The 25,437-nt window shown below is 65.7% G+C and overlaps 3 protein-coding genes and 1 pseudogene across 4 annotated transcripts; 1 reads left to right on the forward strand and 3 right to left on the reverse strand.

Annotated features, from left to right (window-relative positions):
• Positions 1–3,592: 3,592 nt before the first annotated feature.
• LOC306957617 (RNA-binding protein 4-like) lies at positions 3,593–6,125 on the forward strand (the record flags this gene model as incomplete). The annotated part of the gene is made up of 2 exons (XM_079551100.1): positions 3,593–4,004; positions 5,431–6,125. 2 exons carry the CDS (start codon positions 3,593–3,595, stop codon positions 6,123–6,125), a joined length of 1,107 nt encoding a protein of 368 aa, XP_079407226.1.
• A 3,449-nt stretch (positions 6,126–9,574) lies between these two features.
• LOC306957618 (RNA-binding protein 14-like) lies at positions 9,575–15,763 on the reverse strand (the record flags this gene model as incomplete). The annotated part of the gene is made up of 3 exons (XM_079551101.1): positions 15,330–15,763; positions 10,136–11,750; positions 9,575–9,782 (listed from the first exon to the last, which is right to left on the reverse strand). The coding sequence occupies exons 1-3, from the start codon at positions 15,673–15,675 to the stop codon at positions 9,575–9,577; spliced, it is 2,169 nt and encodes a 722-aa protein (XP_079407227.1). The 5' UTR covers positions 15,676–15,763.
• A 439-nt stretch (positions 15,764–16,202) lies between these two features.
• Positions 16,203–18,829, reverse strand: CCS (copper chaperone for superoxide dismutase; the record flags this gene model as incomplete). The annotated part of the gene is made up of 7 exons (XM_079551102.1): positions 16,203–16,391; positions 16,495–16,598; positions 16,708–16,785; positions 16,995–17,055; positions 17,517–17,850; positions 18,117–18,189; positions 18,800–18,829. The coding sequence occupies 7 exons, from the start codon at positions 18,827–18,829 to the stop codon at positions 16,229–16,231; spliced, it is 843 nt and encodes a 280-aa protein (XP_079407228.1). The 3' UTR covers positions 16,203–16,228.
• Positions 18,830–22,042: 3,213 nt separating this feature from the next.
• LOC306957620 (putative nuclease HARBI1 pseudogene) lies at positions 22,043–24,537 on the reverse strand (annotated as a pseudogene). The gene is made up of 2 exons: positions 23,781–24,537; positions 22,043–22,431 (listed from the first exon to the last, which is right to left on the reverse strand). The product of its transcript is annotated as a putative nuclease HARBI1 pseudogene (transcript).
• Positions 24,538–25,437: the final 900 nt, after the last annotated feature.

A 25,437-nucleotide genomic window follows, 5' to 3' on the forward strand; every position in this document is an offset into this window, starting at 1 on the left:
GGGGGGGGGGGGGGGGGGCGGCAGTGGCTGAGTGCTGTTCCTGCACTGCTGGGGGGGGCTGGGGGGGCACATAGGGTGGGGGGGCAACGGCTGAGTCCCGATCCTGCATTGCGGGGGGGGATAGAGGGAGTCTGGGGGTGTTATATTATGGGGGGGGGGGGGGGGCAACAGCTGAGTCCCATTCATGCGCTGCTGGGGGGTCTGGGGTGTTATGTGGGGGGGGGCAACTGCTGAGTGCTGTTCTTGCACTGCTGGGGGGGTCACATAGGGTGGGGCAACGGCTGAGTCCCGATCCTGCATTGCTGGGGGGATAGAGGGAGTCTGGGGGTGTTATATTATGGGGGGGGGGGGGCAACAGCTGAGTCCCATTCATGTACTGCTGGGGGGTCTGGGGGTGTTATGTGGGGGGGGGGCAACTGCTGAGTGCTGTTCCTGAAATGCTGGGGGGGGTCACATAGGGTGGGGGGGCACCTGCTGAGTCCCAATTCTGCATTGCTGGGGGGGCAGAGGGAGTCTGGGGGTGTTATATTATGGGGGGGGAGGGGGGGAGCAACATTCATGCGCTGCTGGGGGGTCTGGGGGTGTTATGTGGGGGGGGGCAACTGCTGAGTGCTGTTCCTGCACTGCTGGGGAGGCTGGGGGGGTCACATAGGGTGGGGGGGGCAACGGCTGAGTCCCGATCCTGCATTGCTGGGGGGGGATAGAGGGAGTCTGGGGGTGTTATATTATGGGGGGGGGAGGGGGAGGGGCAACAGCTGAGTCCCATTCATGTACTGCTGGGGGTCTGGGGGTGTTATGTGGGGGGGGCAACTGCTGAGTCCCATTCATGCATTGCTGGGGAATGGGGGGGGTCTGGGGTGTTAATGCGGGGGGGGGGCAACTGCTGAGTGCTGTTCTTGCAGTGCTGGGGGGGTATGGGGGGGGGTCTGGGGGCAACTGCTGAGTTCTATTCCTGTATTGCTGGGGGAATGGGGGGGGTCTGGGGTGTTAGAAGGGGGGGGGGGGGGGGCAACAGCTGAGTCCCATTCCTGCACTGCTGGGTGATCTGGGGGGTCTGGGGGTGTTACATGGGGGGGGGGGGGCAACAGCTGAGTGCTGTTCCTGCACTGCTGGGGGGGGTCACATAGGGTGGGGGGGCACCTGCTGAGTCCCGATCCTGCATTGCGGGGGGGGGGATAGAGGAGTCTGGGGGTGTTATATTATGAGGGGGGGGGGGCCAACAGCTGAGTCCCATTCATGCGCTGCTGGGGGGTCTGGGGGTGTTATGTGGGGGGGGGCAACTGCTGAATGCTGTTCCTGAATTGCTGGGGGGGTCACATAGGGTGGGGGGGCACCTGCTGAGTCCCGATTCTGCATTGCTGGGGGGGCAGAGGGAGTCTGGGGGTGTTATATTATGGGGGGGGAGGGGGGGGAGCAACAGCTGAGTCCCATTCCTGCACTGCTGGGTGATCTGGGGGGTCTGGGGGTGTTACATTGGGGGGGGGGGGGGCAGCTGCTGAGTGCTGTTTTTGTATTGCTGGGGGGGCCGGGGGGCACCTGCTGAACCCAGTCCCCACCCTGTTGGGGGGTTGGGGGGGGGGCAGGGCTTTGCGGGGGGGTCTCAACTCCCCACCCCTCCCCCCAGGCTGAGCGACGGCAAGGAATACCTCTTCCAGGCTAAGGATGAGGTGAGAGCAGAGGGGGGGGGCACTTTTTTTGGGAGGGGGGGCCACGAGCGCCCCACGGATGGCCTTGACGTGTCCCCCCTCCCCTTTTGACCCCCCCCTTCACCCCACAGGCAGAGATGGGCGCGTGGCTCCGCGTCATCCACGCAGCAGCCGCTCCGGTGCCTGGGGGGGCGCGAGAAGGCCAGCCGGCGGTGGGATCGGTGCCGGGGGGGGGCAAAGGGATGACAAGAGCCATGAGCATGCCCCCCGTGCCCCCCCCCCGAGGCGAAGGGCCGCCCCCGCTGCGAGCCCGCGAAGGGAAGGAGAAGGAGAGGGAGAAGAGGTTCAGCTTCTTCAAGAAGAACAAATAGGGGAGGGGGCGCTGAAAATGGGGGGGGGGGGGTAATAAAAGCGAGGGGGCCCGCAGAGCTGATGGAGGGACTTGGCCGGGGCGGTGTGGGGCCGTGTGACCCCCCTGCCCCCCCCAGAGCCGCTGTGCCTTCCTGCCCTGGGCCGCGGTCCCTGTGACGTCCCTGCGGCCCCACGGCGCTGTGCTGAACCCCAAATAAAGCGGCTGGAGAGAGCGGCTGGAGTGTGACTGGGGGGCGATGGGGGACAGAAATGGGGGGGGGACAGAAATGGGGTGGATGGGGATGGAGATGGGGATGGGGATGGGGATGGAATGGGGATGGGGATGGGATGGGGACAGAAATGGGATGGGGATGGAGGTGGGATGGGGGACAGAAATGGGATGGGGATGGGGGAAAGAAATGGGATGCGGGACAGAAATGGGATGGGGATGGAGATAGGATGGGACGGGTGGAATGGGGATGGGGATGGAAATGGGATGGGACAGAGATGGGATGAGAATGGGGATAAAAATGGGATGGGGACAGAGATAAGGATGAGACAGGGATGGAAATGGGGACGGAAATGAAAATGGGACAGGGATGGAAATAGGACAGGAATGGGATAGGATAGGAACAGGATGGGGACAAGAATGGGATGGAAATGGGACAGGAATGGAGAGGAGGCTATGGATGGGATGGGACGGGGATGGAGATGGGAATGGGGATGAAGATGCAACAGGAATGAAGATGCAGTAGGACAGAAAGAGACAAGGATGGAGATGTAAGAGAGAAGGAACGGGGTAGGAGGAGGATGAGATGGAATCTCTGTTTCATAGGAGGAGAGAGGGAGGTGGTGGGGCAGGGGAGGGGATGACACGAAGGTGGGACGAGATGTAGATGGTGTGGGATGGGGGTGGGATGGAGATGGGATGGGGTGGGGTGGGGTGGGGTGAGATGTGACGGAAGAGAAACGGGACGGGACTGCGAATGGGCCGCCAGATTCCCCAACGAACGGCGGAGTCCGGACCCCCCGTTCACCATCAATGGGCCGCTCCGGATCCCCCATTCACCATCAATGGGCCGCTCCGCGCGCCCCACCCCTTCCCCTGATTGGCTGCGAGGGAGACAAGGGCGGGACCAGCGCGCCACCGAAGGCGGTACCGCATTTGACGGACAGCCCGGACAACCAATGGGGGGCGAAGGGCGGGGCCCGAGTGGCCGAGCACCGCCGCCGCCATTTTGCGAGGAGAGAGCGGCGGAGGGCGCAGGTGGGGGCGGGGCCGCACCGGGAGGGGCGACGGGGCACGGTCCGGGGGGGGGGGCGAAGGTGGGAGATGCGGGTCGGGGAATGGGGGGGCGGAGGGGGTGGGGGAGGGGGCCGCGGGTACGGCGGAGGGGGTCGGCAGAGGGGGGCTGAGGGGAGCCGGGGGGGGAGCGGGCTGGAGCAGAGCGAGAGCCGCGGGGTGGGAGATGGGGGTCCGTAGGGCGCCGGGAGCGGGGGACAAAGAGGGGCTGGGGGGGCAGAGAGGGCGCTGGGGGTGGGGGGTCGGTTGCGAGGAACTCACAGGCACCCCCGGCCCCGCCGCAGGCCTGAAGATGGTGAAGCTGTTCATCGGGAACCTGCCGCGGGAGGCGACGGAGCAGGAGATCCGCTCGCTGTTCGAGCAGTACGGCAAGGTGCTGGAGTGCGACATCATCAAGAACTACGGCTTCGTGCACATCGAGGACAAGACGGCGGCCGAGGACGCCATCCGCAACCTGCACCACCACAAGCTGCACGGCGTCTGCATCAACGTGGAGGCCAGCAAGAACAAGAGCAAGGCCTCCACCAAGCTGCACGTGGGCAACATCAGCCCCACCTGCACCAACCTGGAGCTGCGCGCCAAGTTCGAGGAGTACGGCCCCGTCATCGAGTGCGACATCGTCAAGGACTACGCCTTCGTGCACATGGAGCGGGCGGAGGACGCGGTGGAGGCCATCCGAGGGCTGGACAACACCGAGTTCCAAGGTGACGCCACGCGGCACGGGGACGGGATGGCCGTGGGGAGATGGAGGTCGGCCGCGGCGCGGCGGCGCCGTTCGGCTCTTTTGGTGAGGCTGGAGCCGGCCCCGCAGGGAGGACGCTCTGTGGGCACTGCGAGCTCTGCCCCGCGGCGCCACGTCTGAGCCGCGTCGGGCCGCTGGGGTCCGTGGCGTCATCCCGAGATGCCGCCATCTTGTCGCGGCGTTGCCGACCCCCGCTCGGGGTGCTGGTGATGCCGGCACTTCCTTCTTCCTCTGGTGTGCCCTCCAAGCTGCTCCTCACGGCGGTCCCGCTCACGAGGGTTAGGCTCCGGGGTCTTGGCTGGGTTGGGGGATCCATCCACAGGACCCAGAGTGGCGGTGGGGCTCACGTCAGCCCCGCAGTTCGGCAAGCGGACGAGCAGAGCCGGTGCCGGGCCGCTTCCTCCGCACCAAAAGTGAGCGCATCCCCACGGGGCTGCACCGGCACCCGTCGGGTCGTTGGGGACGCGTCCGTTGCGTCATCCCAAAAAGCCGCCATCTTGTCGCGGTGTGACCGGTCCCCGGTTGGGGCGTTGGTGACCCCGGCGCTTGCAGTTGCGCCGTCCCCAACGCTCCTCTTTGCCACCACCCGTTGGCTGTCAGCACAGCTCTACTTCACCGCAGCCCGCTGCCTTCGGTGCTCTTCGTCACCACAGCTCATCGCCCCTCTCGGGGGCGTCCTCAAAGCTCTCCTTCCCCACCTGGCGCCCCATTTCGGGTGTCCCCGGAGCCGTTCTTCCCCGTCACCCGTCCTCTCCATTTGGGGCATCCCCGACGCTCTTCACCACTCCTCGCCACCCAATTCTCGGTGCCCCCGGCGCTGCTCTCCCCCACGCTTGGTCCCTCTGCTCAGCCCCATGCTGAAACTCCTCTCCAAAGCGCTGCGGTCTGCGCAGGATCCGACGTCAGGTTCTCCCCAGCACGCACCTGGGGCCGCGTCCCCTCCCGAAGGGCTCTCATCCCCTGGGTGCCGCCGTGTGACGCGGCAGGACCCGCTCGTGCGCGGCCCCGTTGGGCGGCGTCGCCGGGTGGCTCTCCCCGCGCCGTGCTGGCTTTGCTGCGGCCGTGAGCTCTCTGCCATCGGGTCGGCACGCTGCTTTTGTGCAGCTTTGGAGGCCGCGGGTTCGGCTGTGAGTCCCTGCAGGCCAGGCGGGACGTGGCTCAGAGCCTCCGAGCGCTCGGTGGCCCCGGTGCTGGTAAGTCGGTGCCTGGCTCGGCGCCGAACGCAGCAGGGCGGATGCAGGAGGTCGGGGACTCTGCTGTTCGCAGCGTTGTTGCGGTGGGGATCCGTCCGGCCGCGGCCCCACGTCTGCTTTACTGTGCATGTTTTTCTAACGAACCTCTTGGTGTGGCCTCAATTATAGCCTCCCTTTTGCGTCTGTTTCTTCAAGGCAAGCGGATGCGCGTGCAGTTGTCCACCAGTCGGCTCAGGACCGCGCCCGGGATGGGAGACAAGAGCGGCTGCTACCGGTGCGGGAAGGAAGGGCACTGGTCTAAAGAGTGTCCGGTAGATCGCCCGGGGCAAGTGGCTGACTTTACCGAGGCCTATAACGAGCAGTACGGAGCCGTGCGCACTCCCTACACCGCGGGCTATGGGGAGACCATGTATTACGATGACGCGTACGGCGGGATGGCCGACTACTACAAGCGCTACCGCGTCAGGTCCTATGCGACGGCCTCTGCGTACGACGCCTACGCAGAGCAGACCATGGCCCAGTACTCCCAGTACGCCCAGTACTCCCAGGTCCAGTCCACGGCCATGGCGGCCACCACGGCCATGGCCAGCCGCATCCCCACCACCTTAGACCCCTACGATAGAGCTCTGCTGCCCACCCCGGGCGTAGCGGCGGCCGCGGTGGCGGCTGCAGCCACGGCGGCGGCGGCGGCGGCCTCCTCCACCTATTACACCCGGGATAGAAGCCCCCTGCGCCGCACGGCAGCCGCGGCCACCACCGTCGGAGAGGCGTACACGTACGATCGTAGTCAGCTGTCGCCGGTCTCGTCGGTCGCTCGGGCTTCGCTCTACGACATGCAGCGGTTCGGGCGCGACCCGTACGCGGACAGGGCGCGGTACTCTGCCTTTTGAGCCGAGGTGAGCGTGTGTGGAGCCGCAGACCGCCGGTGTGCGCTGGGGTTGCGCGGGGTCCCCCGGCGGCAGGGCTGACCCCGCCTCGTTGCCAGCGCAGGGGGTGCAGAGGTCGGGGCCGAGCGCCGGGACCCGGCTCGGGGCCCTTTGTGGGCGTTAAAGCCCGGACGCCGGCTCCACCAGAGCCCGGCTGGCATTCGCACGGCGAGCGTGGCGAGATGAGCGTCGGCATGTCGGTGTTGAGCGGTCCTCCCGGTGCCGGGAGCGGGCCCTGCTCCCCGGCGTGGTGCGAGGGGAGGCTCCTCTCCCATTCCACTCACACAACGCCCTGCCGAGCCCGGTGCGGCTGACGAGTCACAACCGAGCGGCGTCCCGCTGCCGACAGCTCGGCCGATGTCTGGACTCCAGCTGGACTCCGGCTTTTTCCGCAGGGCTCGGCTCAGCCCCAGCTCTCCGCCGGGGTCCCTGAACTCTGCTTTTCTCTTTCAGGTAAGATAATTGCGGCTGGACGTCGGGTTCCCGTGCCGTGCGCGTCTGACTGTGCTGGGCTTCAAAGCACACCCGTTTCACCTAACGAATCGGTCCCTAACGGACGCTCGAGCTTCTTCGTAGCGTAGTCAGAAGTAGCTGATCCCCCTTCCCCGGCCCCACTTTACATTCAGTCTTTCAGGATTTGCTTTCTCGCCTCCCCGTGCCGCTCTCCAGCCCCTAGCTGGTCTAGGCTCAGGTTCAGCACGAGCGTAGCCGTAGCACGAGCTTTGCTTCCCCGTTCCCCGTCTCGCAGCCTGGGCTGTAGCTCCTTTTGGTTCGGTCTCGGTTTGTTGGGGTTTTTTTCCTTGCTTTTTTTTTAAGGACGTGCGTGTTTTGTTAAGGACGGTCAGTCTCACCCTTGTGGTACTTAGCGATCCCAACTGCGCTGCGCCGAGCCCGGCGTCACGCCTGGAGCCCAACCTGCGGCTCTGCCTCGGCCTTCAGCTCCCACCCCTCCCTCCCTCCTTCCCTCCCTCCCACGGCTCTTTCCAGTCAAATAAACTCTTTTAACGAACCTCGCACCGAACCCAGGCCTGTGTCTCCTGCGCGGGCGCTTCCCCTTCCCCCGCACTCACCACCATCCTGCTGCAAACCAAGGGACGGCTGAGGCAGCAGCTCCGCCTTACAGCCCCGCTCTAACACCGCCCTCGTCCCCATGCCAGGCTAATTAACGGGGCTGGCTCGTTAAGGACCCTGCAGAGCCCCCTGCCTTCCCCCCTGGCCTTGCCGGCTCATTACTCGATGCAATTAATGCTCGTTTGGGTTGAGGCCTGGGCTCTCCGCCTCTTACATCCTGACGCTGTGGCCCCGTGCTCCTGGGGAAGCCCCTCATCCCCCAGCCCCAATTCTGGGGGCGGTGGCATCGCCCAGCAGCTCTCACCTGCTCCCCTGGCTGCCTCCTACAGCTACAGCTGCCTCTCCTACGAGCTGCTCATCCTTTCCAGCACCTCCCCGGGTACAGCGATGACTTTCTGGTCTCTTTTCCAGCGCTGCCACTCAGCTCATTCCTAGCAGCGCACCTCTGCCTGTGGCTGCGCTCCTCCTGCTCTACCTCAAAGCTGTTCCTGCCGCTCCTGGGGACCCTCGTGCTGCCACCAGCCTGGAAAACGAGGGGAGAATTGTTAGGCTGCTCCTTACCTCCCGCGCCGCGCTGGTTAACGAATCCTCGCCAGTGAGGCACGCAGGGGGTGGTGCTGCTGCAGCCACTGCAGCCACCTGACAGCAACTGCGCTGCGTGGACCCCGACCAGCTGCACTGCTGCCCCGTCAGGCTGTATTTCTGCCCACCCAGCTGCACTGCTGCCCCGTCAGGCTGTATTTCTACCCAACCAGCTGCACTGCTGCCCCGTCAGGCTGTATTTCTACGCCATCCAGCTGCACTGCTGCCCCGTCAGGCTGTATTTCTACCCAACCAGCTGCACTGCTGCCCTGTCAGGCTGTATTTCTACCCAACCAGCTGCACTGCTGCCCCGTCAGGCTGTATTTCTACGCCATCCAGCTGCACTGCTGCCCCGTCAGGCTGTATTTCTACCCAACCAGCTGCACTGCTGCCCTGTCAGGCTGTATTTCTACCCAACCAGCTGCACTGCTGCCCCGTCAGGCTGTATTTCTACCCAACCAGCTGCACTGCTGCCCCGTCAGGCTGTATTTCTACGCCATCCAGCTGCACTGCTGCCCCGTCAGGCTGTATTTCTGCCCAACCAGCTGCACTGCTGCCCCGTCAGGCTGTATTTCTACCCCATCCAGCTGCACTGCTGCCCCGTCAGGCTGTATTTCTGCCCCAGCCAGCTGCACTGCTGCCCCACCAGGCTCCATTCCTACCCCAGCTGGCTGCATGGTTGTCCTGTCAGGCTGTATTTCTACCCCGGCAGACTGCACTGCTGCTCTGTCAGGCTGTATTTCTGCCGAGCAAGGCTGTCGTTTTTCAGGCTGTATTTTTCACTCACACACTTGAGCTGCCAACCTCACCCTGCAATAAAACCAAAGCAAGTGGCGATGGTGTCAGAGAACAGCAACACAGGACGCACCGCGTTCTGCAGCTCAGGGAAGACAAGGGACAGAAAATGCTTTTGTAAGGTTTTATGGTTGGATTCCAGCAGCGAGGAGGAGCCCCGCTCGGCCTCAGCGATGCGGTGAGCGCACCGTAGGGATGGGCGCTGCTCATCCCGGGGCAGCCGAGCTGACTGCGTGTCACATCGAGGAGCTGCCTGGGTAAAACCAAAGCGCTGTGTGCACAGGACAGATTACATTGCACTTAGTGAATCCCCAGAGAAAAAACACACGTCGGCCCAAGGGAAAACCTGCAGGCGGAAGTGTTTGGATTAGGAACAGAGCGCCAGCAGTCCCACGGCCACCATCTCTTCTCCAAAGCTGCTCCTCCAACCCAAAGCTCAGGGAGCAGGCGGAGGCGTGTTGGTGTACAGCCGATGGACAGCCGTCCCCCATCACCTGAAGGCAGAGGGGTCGGGTCAGCACCGCCCCGAAAGGGGAAAGGAAAACAGCAGACGAGGGTTTCTAAACTGAGAACAGCCCAGCGGTTTATTTACAGTCGTACAAAACGTCACCTGGCGCCGCGGGGTCGAGTCCGACGCCGTGCCTGGATGGAACGCAACGCTAAGAAGGCGTGGGGGGAACGGAGGGGCCGCGTGCGGCACCGATGGTTTGGGCTGCAAACGGAGCTGTGCGGCGCCGACGGCCACAGTGCGACACGCGGCGCTAGAGGCAGGCTGCGCCCACGCTCCTCCCGGCGCGCCGCGGGAGCTGCTCAAACCGTGAATGAAAAACCTTCTAAAAACTCAGAAACAACAAAAAGGTGGCTAAAAAAAAAAATAAACAACCCAAAAACAACCGTCCGTGCCCTCGGGGGGGGCCGCGAGAAGGGGGGATCCGGCGCAGGCCGGGGGGGCGGCTCAGGGCACGCTACAGGCGGCGCTGGTAGCCCGAGTGCACGCGGGCCGCGGGCAGGTAATCGCCGTAGGCACCCGAGTAGCGGGCGTAATCGGCGTGCGCGTCTGGCAGGCGGCGGTAATCCATCGGGGACTTTGTTGGCGAGCGGCGGTACGCGAGCGGGGAGTCCGCTAAGCGGCGGTAATCTGAGAGCTCAGAGAGACGGCGGTCTGAATTGTACCTGGGCGAGAGAAGAGAGACGTGGTGTGAAGGCGGAGCGGCGGCGCGGGCACCTGCGTTGTGGCGCAGCGCGGGGACCCGGGGAGCGCTCGGTGAACAAGCCAAGCCGAACTCGTCCCCACCCCGTTCCGGGGGTGAACCGTGAGCCCGCAGCGGCGCGTGGCACCGCCGCAACCCGGTGCCGGCGGCTGTCGCGGCACGGAGCGACGCAGCAGACGGACAGACGGACAGCCGGCCCGTCCCCCGGCACCGAAAGCCCCCCGGTATCCAGCACAGAGAAGCGAGGGGAGGGAGGAGGGGAAGAAGACGCCGCCGCAGGTGGGCTACGCGCGAGCCGCCGGCCGGGCTCCATACCTTTTTGCCAGAGCGGAGGATTTTTTGTACGGATCGTCATAGCCGGCACTGCGAGGCGGGGAGAGGCGGGTGCGCTCGTAGGGCGGTGCGACGGCGGCGGCGGCGGCCTGCGAGAGGCCCAGGTAGGAGGCAGCCTGCTGCCCCAGCTGGCTCGGCCCGTCGTAGGCGCTGCCCGGCTGGGCTCTGTAGGCGGCCACCAGCGACGCGGAGGAGGCCTGCTGCGCCGGGTAGGAGGCCGCCATCGAGTTGGAGGCCTGGGCTCGGTAGGCCGCCGTCAGCGGGACGGAAGCCTGTGCCTTGTAGGAGGCGGCGGCCTGGCTGCCGTAGGAGGCCGCCAGCGAGGAGGCCGCCGGTGCGCCGTAGGTGGCAGACAGCGCGGCGGCCTGGCTGCCGTAGGAGGCGGGCAGGTTGGCGGCGGGCTGAGCGCCGTAGGACGCCGAGTGGCCGGCGGTCGGCTGCGCGCCGTAGGAGGCCGAGAGCGCGGCGGCCACCGGCTGGGTGCCGTAGGAGGCCGAGTGGCCGGCCACCGGCTGGGCGCCATAGGCGGTGGCGTGACCGGCTACCGGCTGCGCGCCATAGGAGCTGGCGTGAGCCGCCACCGGCTGGGCACCGTAGGAGGCGGGCAGCGTGGCGCCAGGCTGTGCACCGTAGGAGGCGGCGTGGCCATCGACGGGCTGCACGCCGTAGCCGGTGGGCTGCGCGCCGTAGGAGGCCACGTGCGTGGCTACCGACTGCACGCCATACGAGGCGGTGGGGCCAGCGGCGGCCTGCACACCGTAGGCGGCGGCGGCGGCGGCCTGGGCACCGTAGGCGGCGGAGTAGCCAGTGGCAGCCTGCGCCCCGTACGAGGAGGCGAGGGCCGAGGACTGCAGGCCGTAGCCGGAGAGCTGGGAGGCGGCGGGCTGCGCGCCGTAGGAGGCGGCGGCGGGCTGGGCACCGTAGGAGGCGAGGGAGCCGGCGGCGGGCTGCGAGGCGCCCAGGGAGACGGCGGCCTGCGAGCGGTACGCGGCGCCCAGCGAGGCCGAGGGCTGCGCGCGGTAGGCGGCGGCCTGGCCGGTGGTGGGCTGCGGGCGGTACGCCACGCCCAGAGAGGCCGAGGGCTGCGCGCGGTAGGCGGCCCCCAGCGAGGCCGAGGGCTGGGCACGGTAAGCGGCCGGTTGCGCCGTCACCGGGAGCGTGGCCGCCGAGTAGCCGGCGCGGCTCGGGGAGCGCCGCAGGGGGCTGCGGTCCCGGCCGAAGTAGGTGGGGGACGAGGGCCGGGGCTGCGCGTCAAAGCCGTCGTACTTGGCGGCCGTGCCGAAGCGCTGCTGGTAATCGTACAGGGAGGAGGAGGAGGCGGCAGCGTAGCCGGCGGCGGCCGAGGGGAAGGTGGAGTCCGCGAGCCGGCGCTGCTCGAAGCCCTCAATCTTGGGCTGGAACTTCTCCCTGTACTCCAGGCCTATCCGCTTGTTCTTGTCCACCACGACGCCGGCCGGCACGGCCAGACCCGCTCCCTTTTTCTGCACATTGGTCGAGAGCTCCACATTGACTCTTCTTCCTTTCACCTCCTTCCCATTAAGATTTTCGATGGCAACTTTTGCATCTGCTTCGTTCTCCATGTGAACAAATGCATAGTCTGATAAAGCAGCAGACAGAGGGTTATCAGTGGGGGAGAAAAGACATTTCGTTACAGGCTTGAAGGCTTAACGAGGCGCGCCGCCCGGCTCTACCCTACGCACTCGGTAACGAACGACGGCGGCCCCACGACCCCAGCTCCAGCCGCGCTCCGGCCCCCCCCACGGTGCCCCTTTGCGAGACCCCAGGCTCACAAACCTCCCCCCCCGACCCCCAAAGCTCGGGGGCAGCACTGCAGGGGCTCGGGAAGCTCCGAGCTCGCACTCAGACACAAAGCTTCGAGGCCGTTAATTAGCATCGTTAGGTTAAACGAAGGAGCTCAGGCCCTGCGCCCCGTGATGCTCCCAGCCCCGTGGTGCCCTCACACACCGCCACGCTCTCAGCCCCCCGCCCCCCGTGCAAGCGAGAAGGAGGGAGCGGGGCCGGCGCGGCGTGAAGACGCTGAGCAAACGAGCAGCGCGGTAACGAGAGTCGTTAACGAAGCAGAGACGTCAGACAGGAGTTAGAAGCGGGGCGGGGGGACGCGGTGGTGGGGCAGCGGTGAGGCGGGCTCTGACCCCGCGCCATGATGGGTCCGGGCTCCTCAGCGCCGTCCCGAGCCCAGGAACCAAACAGCACACGGTCAGAGAGCGGCAGGGACGGCGCGGCCAACGCGTGCAGCCCAAACCTAGGGCCTGCTGAGCACCAACGCGGTGACCGCGCTCGTTAGCTCGCTCGTTAGCTCGCCCTGCTCCTTCCTGCACGATGAGCGCCTCAAAGCAGCACGCGACCCCACAGGGGTGGCACCAACAGCCCCAAATGTTCACAAGTTGCCCCAAATCTGCACTCCCCCCCCTTCCCTTCCTCTGCCACAAAGACCCACAGGCAGCCCCCACAGGCAGCCCCCACAGGCAGCCCCCACAGGCAGCCCCCACTCGGCGCAGCTCCAGCTGTGGGAGCAGCCCCTGCACTGCAGCCTGTGTGTCTGCGCTGGGGATGGGGGCTCCTGCGTGATGGCAGAGTGGAGGAAAGCGCCTTACGCCAATTAGCAGCGGGTAATTAGAGGCTTCGGAGCTCCCATTGCGGCTCTTAGGGGAGCTGCTCGCTCTGTGTCCACGCTGGAATGGGTTTAAGTGTACAAACAGGGAAGGAAGGGGAGAAAGCCCCTGACAGCACGGCAAAAAGGGAAGGAAAGCGCCGAACATCAATTAACACGGGGTAATCAACCACAGCCATCAAACCTCCCAGTGCAGCTCGCAGAGGAGCAGCTCATCCACACCCAGGTCGGACTGAGGCGCACGAATGGCGGCAAAGAGCGGAGGAAAGCAATTAGTGCACGGAAATGATTGACTTCCAGCCTCCCTACAGCAGCTCACGGGGAGCAGCTCCCTACAGCAGCTCCTTACAGCAGCTCCTTACAGCAGCTCCCCACAGCAGCTCCCCACAGCAGCTCCGTACAGCAGCTCCCCACAGCAGCTCCTTACAGCAGCTCCCTACAGCAGCTCCGTACAGCAGCTCCCCACAGCAGCTCCCTACAGCAGCTCCCCACAGCAGCTCCCCACAGCAGCTCCCCACAGCAGCTCCCCACAGCAGCTCCTTACAGCAGCTCCCCACAGCAGCTCCTTACAGCAGCTCCCCACAGCAGCTCCCTACAGCAGCTCCCTACAGCAGCTCCTTACAGCAGCTCCCCACAGCAGCTCCTTACAGCAGCTCCCCATAGCAGCTCCTTACAGCAGCTCCCTACAGCAGCTCCCTACAGCAGCTCCCCACAGCAGCTCCCCACAGCAGCTCCCTACAGCAGCTCCCCACAGCAGCTCCCCACAGCAGCTCCCCACAGCACACCCTGCACTGCTGCTCTGGAGAGATCTGGGTTATGAATGGCAGCAGGGAGCGAGGAAACCACCTTACATCCGTTAATGGGGGGGATTACAGGTTTCCAGCCTCTCACTGCACCTCATGGGGTGCCAGCTCGCTCCGTGTCCACATTGGGGCAGATTTAGGTGTCTAAATGGGGGCCAAAAAGCACAGAAAGTGCATTAAACTGCGACAAAGAGCAGGAAAATCACCTTATATCAATTAACAGTGGGAAATTAGAGGCTTCCAGCCTCGCTCTGCATCCAGACTGGAATCCATTTAAGTACAGAAATGGTGGCAAAGAGCAAGGAAATCACCTTGTATCAATCAGCGGGGGCAATCATAGACTTGAGCATCCCTCTGCAGCTCACGGGGGTGCAAACTCACTCTGTATCCAGATTGGAGCCCGTTTACGTATCGAAATGACAGCAAAGAGCGAGGAAATCACCTTCTATCAATTAACAGGGGGTAATGATGGGCTTCCAGTCTCCCACTGCAGCTCACAGGGGAGCAGTTCTCTCCATACCCACACTGGAGTCCGTTGAGGTGTATGAATGGTGGCAAGGAGCGTGCAAATCACCTGGTACCAATTAACAGGGGGTGATTATCAGCTTGCTTCCAACCCCCCATCACGGCCCGTAGGGGAGCAGCTCCCTATAGGACACTCTCCACAACTGCTCTGGAGCAGACTGAGGTGGCAAAGAGCATGGAAATCACCTAATATCAATTAACAGGGGGTCATTACAGCCTTCCAACCTCCCGTTGCAGCCCGTAGTGGAGCAGCTCGCTCCGTGTCCAGACTGGAGCAGATTGAGGTGTATAAATGGTGACAAAGAGCAGAGAAAGTGCCTTGAACTGTGGCAAAGAGTAGGAAAATCACCTTATATCAATTAATAGGGGGTAATTACACCCTTCCAGCCTCCCATTGCAGCTCACAGGGGAGCAGCTCCCTCCACACCCACACTGGAGTCCATTGAGGCGAATAAATGGTGGCAAATAGCAGAGAAATCACCTTCTATCAATTAACAGGGGTTAATTACAGCCTTCCAAGCTCCCATAGCAGCCCGTAGTGGAGCAGCTCAACTCCATGTCCAGACTGGAGCAGAGTGAGGTGTATAAATGGTGGCAAGGAGCATGGAAATGACCCAGTACCAATTAACAGGGGGTAATTATAGGCTTCCAAGCTCCCACGGCAGCCCGTTGGGGAGCAGCTTCCTATAGGACACTCTCCACAACTGCTGTGGAGCAGACTGATCTGGCAAAGAGCACGGAAATCACCTAATATCAATTAACAGGGTGTCATTACAGCCTTCCAACCTCCCATTGCAGCCCAGAGTGGAGCAGCTCAATTCCATGTCCGGGCTGCAGTAGATTGAGGTGTATAAATGGTGGCAAAGAGCAGGAAAATCACCTTACACCAATTAATAGGGAGGAATTATAGCCTTCCACCCCTCCCATCGCGGCCCGTAGGGGAGCAGCTCGCTGCGTCCGGGCTGCAGCAGCCCGAGGTGAACCAACGGCAGCACAAACCGCCTCCTATCGGCCACCGGGTACCGACGCCCTTCCGGCCTCCCGCGGAGCAGCGGCTCGCCCCCTCCTCACGCCCCCCAGCTCCGCCTCAGGGCCGCACGCGGCACCACATCGCGGAGGCCGCACCCCCCCCCCCAATAAGGGGCTCTGAGGGCCCCACGGGGTCCCGGCGCGGGGGAGGGAGGGCCGGGCGGCCCCGGAGCGGCGGGTCCGGTACCTTTGACCACATCGCACTCCACGACGGTGCCGTATTGCTGGAACAGCGACCGCAGCTCGCCGCTGGTGCAGGCGGCCGAGACGTTGCCGACAAAAATCTTGCAGGTGTTGGTGGGCCGCGGCCGGGACGGCTCCACCACGATGCGGCGGCCGTGCAGCTGATGGCCGTTGAGCTGCGTGATGGCGCGGGCCGCCGCCGCTTCGTCCCGGAGGTGAACGAAAGCGAACTGTTTCATCAAGGCGATGCCGAGCACCGGGCCGGCGGCCCCGGAAAACAGTTCGCTCAGTTCTTCCGCCGTCGCCTCCTCGGGGACATTGCCCACGAACAGTTTGATGCCGGGACGCATGGCGCTGGCGGCGCTAGCAGCGCTGGCGGCGGCGGCCTCACAAAATGGCGGCGCCTCCTCAGCGCGGAGGGGGGGGCGGTGATCGCGCACTGCGCACGCGCGCCGGTTTCCCGCCCCTTTACTGCGCAGGCGCGCCGCCTCTGACCCAAGGCGTTTGCGCGCCGCTTACCGGCCGTCCCGCCTCATTAACTGCGCACGCGCACGACGCCGAGCCGTTCACGACTGTTTAATGCGCATGCGCATAAAGACAGCGATGCAAGCTCGCTGCGCATGCGCACCGCTGCATAACGAGCATGCATGCGCGCCGGGAACGCGCGCACTAACTTGTTTGTTGCACATGCGCATCACTACATAACGATTCCGTCCCATTGCGCATGCGCGACTCCCAGCTGCTGCTTAAGGACGCCCAACCTTCTCTCTTAAAGGGGCCGCGCTGTAATTTCGGGGGAGGAAAGAGGAAACGCAAAGCGCTTTATTTCTCTTTGGTCCTTCGGGGGTGGAGCTGGGGGGGAAGGAAGGGGGGCACAAAGTGCTTTCCTGCTCGTTCTTCCACTTACAGGTGTGGGGTCGGGGTAGCCGTGGGGCTGGGGGCTGCCGTGGGGCTGGGGGCTGCAGCCCGGTCCCGCTCGTCCCACAGCGTGAGGCCATCACAGGTGCAGAGCTGTTTGGGGTTCTGGAAGAGCCCGGCCGCCCGGGCCACCACCCCGCAGGCCAACCTGGAGGGTGGGGAGACAAACGTGGGGGTGTCACCACACCGCCGCCCCCCCCCCCCCCCCCCCCAGACCCCCCCAAACCCGACCTGCTGCCCCACAGCCTCACCTGGGCCCCGAGTTCCCCGTCAGCTTGGACAGCGCATGGCCGCCCCGGCCCAGGTCGTCCTCACCCGCATCCACCACCACCGAGCGGCCGATGATGTCCCACACCTTTGGGGGAGGGGTTGGAAAAGGGGTGGGGAGGGGGGGGGGGGGGAAGTCAGGATTTGGGGCACCGACCAACACCCCTAAACCCCCCCAAACCCCCCCAGACCCCCACCTTCAGCCGCGTGTCCTCCATCCGGAACGCAGCTCGGCCCTCGGCGTCAGCCCACACGTTGCCCAGGTCCCCGGCGTGCTGTGGGGCACAAGTGGGTCAGGGGGGGCTCCCAGCTGCCCCCCAGCACCCCAAGATGCTCCCCGGCACCCCAAAATGTCCCCGGCACCCCTAAACGTCTCCCAGCACCCTAAAGTGTCCCAAGGCACCCAAACTGCCCCCCAGCACCCCTAGTGTTTTTCAGCACCCCCAAAGTGCCCCCCAGCACCCCAAAATGCCCCCAGGCTCACCCGGTGCTGGTCCTGCGGCCCCCCATGGCTCTCCCCGTCAGGGTTGTAGTGATCCCCACAGCTGGAGGATGGAGATGTGGGGTGAGGAGGGACCCCTGTCCCTAAGTGGGGCGTCCCCACCTCCAGCTGGGGGTGTCCCTGTCCCCACTTAGACTTCCTTGTCCTTTACTGGGGGGTCCCTGTCCCCACTGGAGTGTCTCTTCCCCTTTGAGGTATCCCTGTCCCCCACAGAGGCTTCCTTCCCCTGTCATGGGGTGTCCCCATCCCCTGTGGGGCTGCCCCTATTCCCCACTGGGGGCTCCCCATCCACCACTGGGGGGTCCCTGTCCCCACTGGGGGGTCCTTGTCCCCTGTTGGGGTGTCCCTGTCCCCACTGGGTTGCCCCCATCCCAACTGGGTGCCCCCACCCACCATCGCTGCGCCCCCACCCCATTGCTCACCCCCCTTTTTCCCCCCCCCCACCATCGGGATGCCTCCCCCCCCCTCCAAATGTCCCCCCCCCACCCCCTGTCCCCCCCCTACCTCTCACAGCCCTGGGACGTGTCCCCAAACTCGTGCACGTGGAGCCCATGGGGGCCGGGCCGCAGCCCGTCGATGACTCCATCCACCAAACAGAGCTCTGGGGAAACCTGCAGGAATCTCACCAAACCCCTCACGCCTCCGCCGCCATCACCAGACAGCGCCGCCACCGCCGCCGTCGTCGCGTCAGCTCCACTGGGACCCCCGGGGACCCCCAGACCCCGCAGCACCGCGCGGCGCCCGCTGGATTCCAGCAGCTCCTTCACGCGCTCCGCTCCCACCTGGGCCTCCAGCAGCACCGTCTGCGTCTCGGGGCGCAGCTCCAGCAGCCGCACGCCTGGAAATTGGGGGTGGGGGGAGATGGGGGGGTGGCAAAGTGGGGGGGAACTGGGGGGCACAGAGTGGGGCTTTGGGGCGCAGCTCCAGCAGCTGCACGCCTGGGAATTTTGGGGGGAGATGGGGGGGTGGCAAAGAGCGGGGGGAAGGGGGGAACCGAGTGGGGCTTGGGGGGCAGCTTCAGCAGCTGCACGCCTGGAAATTGGGGTGGGGGGAGATGGGGGATGATAAGGAATGGGGAGATGGGGGGCACGGAGTGGGGCTCACCTGGGGCGCCCTCCAGCGCTGCCCGCACGGCTTCGGCGCAGCTCTCACAGCTCATCTGCACTGCAAACTCCATCTGGAAAAGGGGGGGATGGGAGGAAATGGGATGGGATGGGGGAGGGGTCTGCGCCCCCAAACGCCCCTTCCTGGGTTCCCCCCCCCCCCAAGCGCCTGCTTATGGGACTCCGCACCCCCAAATTCCCATTTGTCATCCCTGTGCCCCTCAGAGTTCCACGGATGCCGCCCTTCCCCCTCCTCTTTAATGAGGCTCTGCCCCCCCTAAATGCCGTTTCTCGGCCCCTGCGCCCCACGAAGTCCCAGTGTACGGCCGACCCCCCAAAACGCCCCTTAAGGCCGCCCCACAACCCCAAGCCCCCATTTAAAGGCACCTCCGCCCCGCAAACCGGCATTAACGGCTCCACGCACCCCAATGCTCAGCCATGGGTCCCTGCGGCCCGCGAACAGCCCCGCATGGCCGCCACAACCCGACACCGCCCTTAAAGGGGCCGCGCACCCCCGAACGCCCAGACGTGGGGCCCTGCACCCCACAACGCTGCCGTCTGTGAGGAACTGCGCCATCAAAATTCCCACCTACGGGGCGCTGCGCCCCCAAAATGGCTGCGAGCGGAGCCCCGGACCCCTAAACCCGCTCCGCCCGCCCCCAAAGCGCCGCCCCCGCCGCTCACCGTGCAGCTCGACCCCCCGGACCCCGCCATGACGGCGGACTCTGAACTCCGCGCGCTGCGCAACGCTCTATTGTCACTTCCGGTGCAACCCATTGGCGTCACTTCCGGCGCAGAAACTGAAAGCGTCGCATCTGATGCTATATCACTTCCGGCGCAGCGATCGGCATGGAAACGGGGCCTCGGGGAACGCGGGCGATAGCGGCGCGTTGTTTATACGTCACTTCCGGTGCCCCAGTCGCCATGGAAACAGAGACGCTGTAGGCCTCGTGGAGCGCGGTCCGGTGGCGGCGGGAAGCGCTGGGGGTCCCGGGGGCTCTGGAGGCCGCGGAGCTCCGAGGCGTCCCGCGGGCCGCAGGGGGTTTTCGCGCGGGAGGATCCCGGCGTTTGGGGGCGCGCGTTTTCCCGGAGCCCGGGGCCGATTTTCCGCTGACGGCGGATTTTGACCGCAGAGCGCCGTGCGATGGCGGCGCCACGGAACCGCCGGGAAGGACGGAGGAGCTCCGCGCCGCCGCCACGAAGCCCCCGGCGACCCAACGCGGCCCTTCCGGACGAGCCCCTCCCGCCCCGCCGCCGCCTGCGGCCCGACAACCGCGGGTAACGCGGGGCTCCGTTCCGCTCAGCGCCGCCCCGCTGCTCACCGCCGTCACCCGCCGCCCCGAGGACCGCGCGAGGCTCCGCCGCCTCCGGACGCCGACCGAGCAGCCGCAGGAGCCGCGCGGAGCCCCGCCGGCCGTCGGCGTGCGGCTGTGGTGGCATCCGGAGCCGATGGAGGGCGCGGTGAAAGCGGGCCTGGAAGCGGCGCTGGGCTCTGAGGCGGGGATGGAGCTGCTGGGTGGCGGGAGGCGGCGGCGGCCATCGCGCAGCGACACAAAGCTGCAGCCGCTGCACGGCCACGCTGGGACTCAGCCCCTGCACAGCGACACAGAGCTGCAGCCCCTGCCGGCCCACGCTGCCGTGCAGCCCGAGGAGTTTCCCCATCGCCGCCCGGCCCCCCCCGAGGCTCTCCGGGATCTCCTGGCCCGGCTGGGCTCGGCGCTGCCCGCCCCCTCCTGGCGTTTCCACGCGGAGCCGCTGCTGGAGCCGGCAGCCACCGACCTCGATCTGACAGCAGGGCGATCCCAGCAGCAGCCCGGGGCGGCTCCGAAAACCCCCGGAGCGCCGCCACGACCGCGGCAGCTCCTGCACGACTACCGGCGATTCCTCACCGCCGCCGGCTCCGACTTCCTCCACGCCATCTTCAACCTCAGCAGCGCCGACGGCGACGAGGAGCCGCCCGACGAGCGCCGGGGGGGGACGGCAGAACCCCCGCCTGCAGCCCGGCTGACGGCAGAGCCGCCGCCTGCAGCTCCGACGCCCAGCCCTGAGGAGCTGCAGCACCGCCTGCACCGCCTCTGGGCCGCCCTTCAGCTCCCCGCGGCCGAGCGCTTGGCCATGGCCACCAAATACGGCCCTGCGGCCGCCCGGCCGCGACTGAAGGCCGCCTTGGAGCTGTGGGAAGAAGCGGCCGCTCTGATCCGCCGACGGGAGCGGCTGTTGGCTCTGCTGGAAGGGCTGGAGCTCCGAACTTCCGACCCCGACCGCTTCTTCCAGCGCCGCCCCGGGCTCCCGTCCTCGGCCGCCCTCCACGGGGAGACGCGAGCGCGGCGGCGGCTGAACGCGGAGGTGCTGCGCTGCGAGGAGGAGCTGCGGGGGAAGCTGAGGAGGCTGCGGGAGGAATTCGGGGACGCGGTGACTCTGAAGGGACGCGGCTACGAGGAGAAGCTGCGGAGGGACCGGGCGGAGATGCTGTACCGGCTGCAGCAGGGCCGGAGAGCCGCCGCCATGGGCGGCATCGTGCGCTCGGAGCCGGGGCGGCGGTGAGGCGGAGCTCCGTCAGCCCGCGGCCCCGTCGCCTCCGCGTCGCGGTCCTACGAATGGAAGCGCCGGATTTGGGGCCGCGGACGAAGAGCTTTGTTGGTTCCGAAGGACGAAGCGGCGGCCGCAAAATGGGGAGGTGGGGGGGGTGGGGGGGCAGCGCAGAGCTGCGGCTCCCGGACCCGAAGGTCTTCCCAAAATCCTCGAGTCTCCCCCAAAACTCTGGGTCTCCCCCCAGAATGTTGGGACTCCCCCAGACCCGAAGGTCCTCCCTGCATCCTTTCCCCCCCCCCAAAACGTTGGGTTTCCCCCAGACCCAAAGGTCTCCCCCACACCCTTGGGCGCCCCACAAACCCGTGGGTCTCCCCCAAATCTTTGGGTCTCTCTCCCCCCCCCCCCCCCCGTGTTCTGTTCCTACAAATGGAAGCGATGGATTTGGGGCCATGGATGACGAGTTTTATTGGCCCCAAAGGAGAAAACGGAGCCACAAAATGGGGGGTGGGGGGAGGGGGGGATGACGACGACACACAAAGCTGTGCAGACCGCCTGGCCCCACATCCCCACATCTCCCCCCCCTTTATGTTTTGGGGTCACATCCCCACGGCGTCCCCAGTTGCACCCCAGTTTGTTTGGGGTCACATCCACACGTCCCCAAACGCGTCCCCAAGGATTTGGGGCTCACATCCCAGCTGCATCCCTTGAGGTTTTCAGGGTTTCCATCCCAACCCCTCGAGGTTTCCGGCTCTCCCCTCCTCACTCGTGTCCCCAATGTCCCCACATGTGTCCCCAGTGTCTCTGAGCACATCCCCAAGGCTTTGGGGCTCACATCCCAGCTGCATCCCTTGAGGTTTTCGGGCTTTCCATCCCAACCCCTCGAGGTTTCCGGCTCTCACACCCCCACTCGTGTCCCCAATGTCCCCAAATGTGTCCCCAATGTCTCTGAGCACATCCCCAAGGCTTTGGGGCTCACATCCCAGCTGCATCCTTTGGGGTTTTCGGGGTTCACATCCCCTCCACACGTCCCCAGTGTCCCCAAACGCGTCCCCGAGGCTTTGGGGCTCACATCCCCACATCCCCAGATGCATCCTTCGAGGTTTTCGGCTCTCACAGCCCCACACGTGTCCCTAGTGTCCCCAAATGTGTCCCCAGTGTCTCTGAGCACATCCCCAAGGATTTGGGGCTGCATCCTTTGAGGTTTTCAGGGTTCACATCCCCTCCACACGTCCCCAGTGTCCCCAAACGCGTCCCCAAGGCTTTGGGGCTCACATCCCAGCTGCATCCCTCGAGGTTTTCGGGCTTTCCATCCCAACCCCTCGAGGTTTCCGGCTCTCCCCCCCCCACTCGTGTCCCCAACGCCCCCAAACCGCATCCCCTCACGCCGTCCCCGTCTCAGCCCATGCTGTCCCTCACCTGCTGCACGATGCGAGCGCGCACGGCCCGCGCTTCGCTGGAGATCTGCACGTGCGGAGCCTGCAGGGGCAGCTCGGGCTCGGGCTCGGGCTCGGGGCCGTCGGGGGGCTCGAGCGGCATGCGGCGCCGCAGGGCGATGTTGTGCAGCACGCAGCAGGCCAGGAAGATCTGGCAGACCTTTTGGGGGGCGTATTGCAGGCAGCCCCCCGCCGCGTCCAGGCAGCGGAAGCGCCGTTTCAGGAGGCTCAGAGTGTGGCGGAGGGCGGACAGGGCCTGGTGGTGCAGCGCGTTGTAACGCTCCTCCGCCGGGCCGCAGGGGAACAGGATGGGGGTCATCAGCCACGTCTTCAGAGGGTAGCTGCGGTCACCTGGGGGGGCGGCCGCGTCACGGCGGGGGTCCCGCAGGGTCCTCAGAGCCGCGGGGCTCCTTGAGGCGTTGGGAGGAGCCCACGGCAAAAGGCCGCCCCCACAGCCAAAGCTCCTCTCTGCATCTTTGGGTCTCCCCCAAAACTTTGGGGTCTCTCCCACACCTGTGGATCTCCCTCAGAGCCAAAGGTCTTCCCTCCATCTTTGGGTCTCCCCCAAAACTTTGGGGTCTCCCCCACACCCATGGGTCTCCCCCACAGCCAAAGGTCTTCCCCACATCTTTGGGTCTCCCCCAAAACTTCTGGGTCTCCCCCACAGCCAAAGGTCTTCCCTCCATCTTTGGGTCTCCCCCAAAACGTTAGGGTCTCCCCCAGACCCAAAGGTCTGCCCCACATTCAGACGTCTTCCCTCCATCTTCGGGTCTCCCCCAAAACTTCAGGGTCTCCCCCAGACCCAAAGGTCTCCCCCACAGCCAAACGTCTTCCCCACATCCTTGGGTCTCCCCCAAAACGTTAGGGTCTCCCCCAGACCCAGAGGTCTCCCCCACAGCCAAAGGTCTTCCCTCCATCTTTGGGTCTCCCCCAAAACTTCGGGGTCTCTCCCACACCTGTGGGTCTCTCCCACAGCCAAAGGTCTTCCCCCCATCTTTGGGTCTCCTCCAAAACTTTGGGGTCTCCCCCAAAGCCAAAGGTCTTCCCTAAATCCTTGAACTCCCCCCAAAACTTTGGGGCTCCCCCTGAGCCAAAGTTCTGCCCCCAAAGCCAAAGGTCTTCCTTTGGGAAACCACATCTCTGGGTCTCCCCCAGACCCAAAATCTCTGGGCCTCCCCCATGTCCCCGGATCCTTGCATCTCCCCCAGACCTCTGGGCATCCCCAAAACTCTCAGTCTCCCCCCAAGCCCCCAGATCTCCCCCCAAACCCTCCCGATCTCCCCAAAACCCCTCAGATCTCCCCCAACCCCCCAGTACCCCCCCAACCCCTCCCCCAAACTCCCACAGATCCTCAGAACTGCCTCCAACCCCCCCCGATCTGTCCCCAAACCTCCCAGATCTCCCCTCAAACCCCCTAAATCTCCTCTCACTGCCCCCTCATCTCCTCCAGACCCTCAGATCTTCCCCCAACCCTCCCAGATCTGCCCCCAAACCCCATAAATCTCCCCTCACTCCCCCCCACTTCTCCCCCAGACCCTCAGATCTCCCCCCAAACCCCCAGATCTCCCCCAAACCCCCCAATACCCCCCCAACCCCTCCCCCAAACTCCCACAGATCCTCAGAACTGCCTCCAAACCCCCCCGATCTCCCCCCAACCCCCCCAGATCTCCCTTCATAGCTCCCCCCCACCCCCTCCTCACCCAACAACCAGACTCCCTCCGGCCTCATCCCATCCAACAGCCTCGCCAGGGCCGAGTTCTCCAGGACGGCGGCGTTGGGACACGAGCCGGGGAATTTGGCCACCACGTTGGTGATGGCTCCGGCGGCGTCGCAAACCACCTGCATGTTCATGGAGTGGAAATTGCGAGCGTTGCGGAAGGCCAACTCGTTCTCCGAAGGGGCCCTCAGAGCCACGTGCATGCTGCCCAACAGCCCCAGCACCCCAGGGAACGGGCCGGGATGAGGGGCGGAGCGGCTGGGCGACGGGAAGGCGATGTAACGGGAAGCGCGGCGCTGCAGGGCTTCCAAGAACTGAGCCAGGCAGTTGGACATGGCGGACTGGCTGATGCCCGTGGTGTCGCGCGTGGCCGTTTGGAAGGAGCCCGACGCCAGGAAGGTGAGAGCCGACGTGACTTTGACGGCCACGGGCAGAGCGTGGCTGCGGCCCGTCAGGCTCTCCAGGTCGGCTCCCAGCTCCCGGCACAGCCCGGCGATGGCGGCCTTGTCCAGGCGGTAGCGACGCAGCACCTGCTCCTCGGTCAGGTCCAGGAAGGAGCTGCGCGCTCGGTAGACCCGGTGCTCCGGGTAGAAACGGCGACGGCGGCCACGTTTGCGACGGAGGATGGGGACGGAAGCCGGGGGGGATGGAGGTGGGGGTGGGGGGGGGGTGGGAGGTGATGGGGACGTGGCACCGCCGCGGTCACGGATGCGGCGGAGGAGGAGGAGGGAGTCTGACATGGTGACGGGGGGGGGCAGGGGTGGGGATACGGGGGGGCTGAGGGGATGGGGGGGTGGGGGGTTGGAGGGTGGAGATGGGGGAGGGGGGAGGGGGATGGGGGGGGTACAGGGGATGGGGATATGGGGGGCAAAAGGGATGGGGATACAGGGGGCACAGGGGGATGGAGATGGGGATCACGGGTTACAAGGGATGGAGGCACGGGGGGCACAGGGGGCTGGGATGGGGGTATGGGGGGCACAGGGGGATGGAGATGGGAGATGGGGGATGGGGACACGGGGGGACAGAAGGGACGGGGATATGGGGGGGCACAGGGGGAACTGGGATGGGGATCAGGGCTTACAAGGGAGGGGGACACGGGGGGCACAAGGGATGGGGGTGTGGGGGGCACGGGGGGACGGGGATGAGGACATGGGGGCAGGAAGGGACGGGGATCAGAAGGGGACACGGGGGGGGGTGGCCGCTGGGCTGGGGACACGGAGGTCACGAGGGGACGGGGACCGGGATGGGGGGCGGGGATGGAGGAACGGACACGGCAGAGCGGGGGGCGTGGCCAAGCGTGAGGGGCGTGGTCAGATGGAAGGGGCGGGGCGAAGCCGAGGAGTGGGCGGGGGAAAGTGTGGGCGGGGCCGGGCGCGGGGCGGGGCCTGGCCTGGTCGGACCGCTCGAAGCCTCGCGTTGCCGGCGGGGAGGCTGCGGTTCCGGTTCTTGTTCCGGTTCCCGTCCCAATTCCGGTTCCGGTCTCGGCACCTCCGTTCCGACACAGCCGCGCTTTTTCCGATTGGCCGTCGCTTGCCGCGTGACCGGAAGCGCCTTCTCGCTATTGGTCGTAGGGCGGGCGGGCGCGCCGTGCTGTGGCGTCACCTCCCAGCGCCCCCCGCGGAGCCTCCGCCAATCGTGCC

Source organism: Tetrao urogallus (genome assembly GCF_951394365.1).
Source record: "Tetrao urogallus genome assembly, contig: scaffold_180, whole genome shotgun sequence".
Taxonomy (NCBI): domain Eukaryota; kingdom Metazoa; phylum Chordata; class Aves; order Galliformes; family Phasianidae; genus Tetrao; species Tetrao urogallus.